Source organism: Juglans microcarpa x Juglans regia, chromosome 5S, assembly GCF_004785595.1.
Source record: "Juglans microcarpa x Juglans regia isolate MS1-56 chromosome 5S, Jm3101_v1.0, whole genome shotgun sequence".
Taxonomy (NCBI): Eukaryota; Viridiplantae; Streptophyta; class Magnoliopsida; order Fagales; family Juglandaceae; genus Juglans; species Juglans microcarpa x Juglans regia.
The window spans coordinates 28,760,371-28,766,136 of NC_054603.1; the positions used below are offsets into that span (position 1 = coordinate 28,760,371).

Here is a 5,766-nt window from a genome sequence, read left to right on the forward strand (position 1 = left end):
ATCCAAAAAATATTGCTTCAGCGAAGAACAGTAAGAAGTCGCTCTATTTGATGTTGTTTTGGTACCGCTATTATATGTATAGAGTGATTGGTATATCACTCATGTGGATGAAGAAATACACTTCTGTTCAACAGCTTTCTGTGCATTGTACTATGGTTGGCATATAAATGATAGTAGACTATTTTTAGTTCAAATGCCTATTTCTATTTCAATTAATGAATAGTAAGTATTATGTTGTTATTCATGTTTTAAGTATTTTAAGTCAAAGAAATTAGTTAATGATTTGAAACTCAGGTTTTAACTCAAACAAATACCCCCAAGTTTTTAGTCAGGATTATGGCCATGAAAAATCAGTTAATGATTTCTAAACTTTAAATTGCTAATTAATTATTTTGGTATTTGTGGGAAAATATTAATATTTGACTACTTGTAAATAGCAAAATTAATGATCAATTTCATGAAACATTAAGGGTTAGTTAAGGGAAAGTGCCAAAACCTTTGAGTGCAACCAACTAGAGTGCCAAAAAATTACCACAAGATTTTTTATTTTTAATTTGTTTTTTTGCGATTTTTTTTTTTCATTTACGACCTCATTCGCACACATATGATTTCATTTGCGTCGAATAGAAACATTTGCATTGATGAATATATTATTGCCGTAAAATATATTGCGTCTCATTCTATTGCGAGGCAATTGTACATATTTTTTCCTGCGATTCTTGATGTTTTTTGTGACACACTAGACCGTCACGTAAACTTATTATTTGTGACGTCATATAATTTTTTGTGATGAAATAATAGCACCGGAATATAAAAACAATTAGTGGTGATTTATTTTTATTTACAGCACAAAAACGTGGATGTTAATGAAGGGTTTTCCCTACCATTCCATAGTTTTTGCAACGCTTTATATGTACTTCTTGTGGCGACCGAAATTGATACAAAAACAATAGGTTTTTTGGCGATGCTGAGTACATCCGCCGTTTAAAACTTCTTGAGACGGATTAGTATCAACCATATAGCGGGGAAATGTGTTGGACGGCAATAATCATTAGCAGCGAAATTGTTATACGTTTTTGCAGCGTTAGTTTTCGCCGCAAAAATGGCTTTGTGTTGTAGTGCCATAGAAAGCCATAGTACGTCGATGCCGGGCCTCACTCTTTAAGTTCAACGTTTTCTCATTGGACTTAGTGGCCGTTGGTAGTCGATACCAACACAAAGGCATAGTTCGAATGCGGAAAACAAGAAAAGGAAAAATAATAGACATCTCAATACACTGATATAGATACATACATATATATATATATATATATATATATATATATAATAAGCCAGCAATTTATTCACGCACAGTACTATATATGGTGCAAGGCCGAATCATGTATGGCTGAAGCAAGCAAGTATTTTCAGTGCTAGTAGATGTAGCAATGCTATGATCCAAGCTGGGATAAATGTACAATGCATTACATATATTCAGTGCGTTATTATATGATCTTCTTGAGTTCGACGAGGCAATTGTCCGTATGCACGGGTCCGTGTGTATAGTGGACTGGGGCATCTGGATTAAGTCGCTTCAGCCTGCACTCATAATATATAGTAAACATACATGCATGATTAGGAATTAATTTAGCATAATATCCGTCCATAGAAATTAAACAAGTTTTGCCAACTTTTCATGGACTCCTTATAATTTATAGATCTAGCAGCATGCAGCTTGTACAGTACTGTGATCGATCGGTGATGTGCCACATACCCATGAAGAAAGTTAAAAAGAAAAAACTCACTTGTAGTACTTAAGGATTAAAGAAGAAACTCACTTGTAGTTAAGGACAAAATAATGAAGGAAACTTTTTATGACGAGCTTGGCCAGAGAATTTCCTGGACAAAGCTTCCTTCCTGCTCCGAAGGGAATGAAAGTCCCTGCTTTCGCGTTTATATTCTATTAAAAACAAATAACAAGCTGTCATGTTATTTTCATTTCTGCAAACAAAAGAACATATAGGCAAAAAGCATTATACATAACAAAGTGTTATACTTTTAATTACTTACATCCCATCTCAATGGATTAAAATCTGTTGGGTTTTCATAAGTTTCGGGGTCCATATGAACAGCTCCCGTCCAGACTAAAACTTTCCATCCTTTTGGTATGGTGTAGCCTGGAAAATAATATAAACAAGAGGAAAATAAATTATATATAGGTCAGGAAATATTGGGGGCCGGCATGACTAATTACGTACCATGCATTGCAACATCGACTTTCGCCTCTCGAAAAATGGACAAGCCATGTGTCATTCGCAACATCTCATCGATTACCTATATCGTAAGATCAGACGGGAGTAGTATATATGATGGATTAAAAGAAAATTAAAGAGATGATCGATTAAAAGAGTAAGAAACTGATCCATACCTTAGCAAGAAAGTCCATTTCTTTAATTTCCTTTAGGTTCAATCCTTTCTGGGTTGATGGTCTTCTCTTTATAATCTCGTCTTGTTCTTCCTGGAAAATGATTTACATGCAACATGATATAATAATATAGTCATGAATATCATTAAGCACCCATTTATGATATAAACAACACTGTTTCATGCCTTTTTGAGGCTTAAACGCCAAAAATGGTGAATAAGTAATTAGATCATTGCAAGCCTGCCTTTGCTTTTTTAAGGATTTCAGGACGCTCATATAGGTGCAACAATGCCCATAATGTAGTAAGTGCAGAGCTATTAAAACCAGCTGCCAAGAAAGCGAGAAGCAAATCTACGACATGCTCATCCTCCAATTTTTGACCATCCTCATCTTCAACTTCCATAAGCAAATCTATCATATCTTTCTTTGCCTTGGGTTGATCATTACTTTTAGGCATCACCTTCTTTTCATTCAACACAGATTGAAGGAGCTTTACCAACTCTTTTCGTGCCTGATGCATTAAAACAATTATCAATCCATAGCTAACGAGACTTATATATATATATATATACACAGACACACACACACACACACTTTCATATCTCAAGCGAGGTCCAAGCTACATCTAAACCCATCATTTTTGCTTTTTTAATTAGCAATTTGGGTTTATACTTTGAAATGACTAGTTAATACTATAAATATTAGAGTATCATTAGAATCATTATATATAGCAAAAAAATCCTCTCCTAAGATCTCATACATCACCTATACAGAGATTAATATACCATTTGAAAAAAAATTTATATGTAGCATAAACGCAAAAAGTGGAAATTTCACTATTTTACTATCTAGTGATTCTTGGATTATCTTAGTTATTATCTTATGTTTAAGCTGCGGTGACATTTCGAACAAATACTATAGCCTGACAACCTCAATTTAGTACAAAATTTACTGTACATCTAGCATATTCCTAGACAAGAAATAATATTTGCAATCATGGAATGCACAAATATCGTACATTTCTTTTGAAAAAAGTGAATAAATATTAGATTTATATAAAAAAAATTAATTTTTCAATCGTTGATTCTACTATTTTTCCAAATGAGTGCGTGACGTTTGCATAACCTATGACTATATCTAGTATTACTTTTCTTTATAAATATACCTTTCTCGAAATAAAGATGTGAAAGGAAAATATTGCGATTGCGAGAAATATACTAAAATATAATAATTATTACAAATTTAAGAAAAATGAAAGAGAGAGAAAAAGAAACAAACAATAAAAACTTTTTTTTATAATTGAACTCATGTGGTTATATAAATGTAGAGAATTGCTACAGCACAAATTAGAATTTTGTATTTATTTTACATCATGTGATGGAGACCATTTCTTAAACCGTTGTTAGCCATTAATTTTGCCTTTGGAATGGCTCATGACCCACTCCGAATATTGCACTAATTAAGCATGCATACAAGAATCTCGTAACAATTGTATCTTTTAATCTCATCATCTTTTATATATCGATTTTAAAAAATAAAAATGTAGAGATGAAACAGAACAAGCTAGGCATCATGCGAAGTACTATTGAATTCTTTTAATATATTATTTCAAAAAGAAAAGAGACACTACAAGAAAATTGCTTATTTGTGGTCAGTTAATTCCAGCAAAATGACTATTTACAATCAAAATGAGTCTGTTTTGGTCACAAATGGTCTTTTTGCTGCAATTAAATGGCCACAAAAGCCTGTTTTTCTTGTAGTGAGAAAAAAAGGTATAGAATAATTATTTCAAAGCACTGAAATCCTTACCTGTCGATTTTCAAATTATTTCTAAATATAATATACGGCTAAATAGTACTGTTAAATGATATTAATGTTACTAATTAATATATATGTAGAGCTTGAGTTATGTTTGGGTACCAAGAGTACCTCAAATACTCTTACTACTATTCTTTATTTTATTATTACTTTTTACCTACTTTTTTACTATTCATTACTTTTTACCTACTATTCATTATTCTATTATTACTTTTTCACTATTATTCACAAACATTCTCAATATTTCTCAAGTATTATCACTACCCAAACGTAGCCTTAATTAACTAATTCATGCAATAAATAAAGGAAAGTAATTTTATAATTACCTTGAGTGCTTTGTGGAAAGGGAAACCGGGTAAGTCAATAACCGGGGAAACCATTCCGTCAATATAATCAGCAAACAGATCTTGCTTTGTCCAGAACGTAGAATCGTTAACAGAGCCCATGAAAATATGCGTCATGACCTTGAAGGTAGCCGTCTTCATTTCTGTATAGAGCTCGAAAGGCCGCTTCATGCTCGCCCATTCATCCAATGAATTCATCACCACCTCTTCTATGAGCGGGATATACGTTGCCAGCGATTCATGGCCGTTTATGGGAGGCGCGATCAACCGGCGCAGACGCAAGTGTTCTGCAATCGTGATGTTGTGTAGGGATTTCTCTCCTGTTAGAAGATAGGCGGATTTAGGGTAACCAAGTCCGAAATGCTCGTCGTTTGTCAACACATGCCGACATAATTCCGGCGTGCAAACGATGATACTTGGACACCCAAAAAGGTGGGTCTTGTACATACTACTCTTCCCGTACCTGTTTCAGTCAAACGCACAAACGATATATGCCTCATTTATGTACAAATTAATTAAGATCACGATCATGTTACAAACAAACACAATATAATATAGTTAAAGATGAGAGAGAAATATACCTGGTGACGAGGGTTTGAAGGAACAAATTAGGGTCACCAGATCTTAGAGAGGTGAAGAAAGACAACATGTTGCCAACAAAAGGCAAACCCAAATCACCTGGAGGAAGAGGGTATTCCAGTTCTCCCAACTTCCCAACATAATACCACTCGTTCACTCTCTTCGTAAACCAAAACACAGAAACCCAGCCACCCAATAATAAAGCCCCAGCAATCGCCCACAACACATCCAACTCCATCTTGATGAATTTCATGATCTCTTCCAGCTTATAAATTTCTCACAAAAGATGGATATATATATATATATTTTGCGAGTATTATATTTTGCCAGCTCATGTTACAGTGCTACGATCGATATCCATTTCTCGTGTATATTTTACTTGTATTATTCACAAATTAGTCAACTAAAGCGATTGATCTAATATAATTATAAGCTGCTTTAAGTTGTTCAACATGATCTTCTAATATAAGCTGTTTTCTTGTAGTACTACTGCATATTACTACATAAAATATATATAAATTGGTGCCGTTTATATTAAGGGATAGGTTATTTTTTTGGCAAGTTGATATATATAATAATTAAGAGCCCAAATATCAACTATTAAGATCCCAAGAAGTCGGC

At 33.5% G+C, this 5,766-nt stretch overlaps 1 protein-coding gene across 1 annotated transcript; it reads right to left on the reverse strand.

Moving 5' to 3' along the window:
• Positions 1–1,974: 1,974 nt before the first annotated feature.
• LOC121267281 (beta-amyrin 11-oxidase-like) lies at positions 1,975–5,383 on the reverse strand. Its single transcript, XM_041171129.1, has 7 exons — positions 5,148–5,383; positions 4,549–5,029; positions 2,649–2,915; positions 2,408–2,497; positions 2,238–2,313; positions 2,050–2,156; positions 1,975–1,980 (listed from the first exon to the last, which is right to left on the reverse strand). The coding sequence occupies exons 1-7, from the start codon at positions 5,381–5,383 to the stop codon at positions 1,975–1,977; spliced, it is 1,263 nt and encodes a 420-aa protein (XP_041027063.1).
• Between the last annotated feature and the right edge of the window lie 383 nt (positions 5,384–5,766).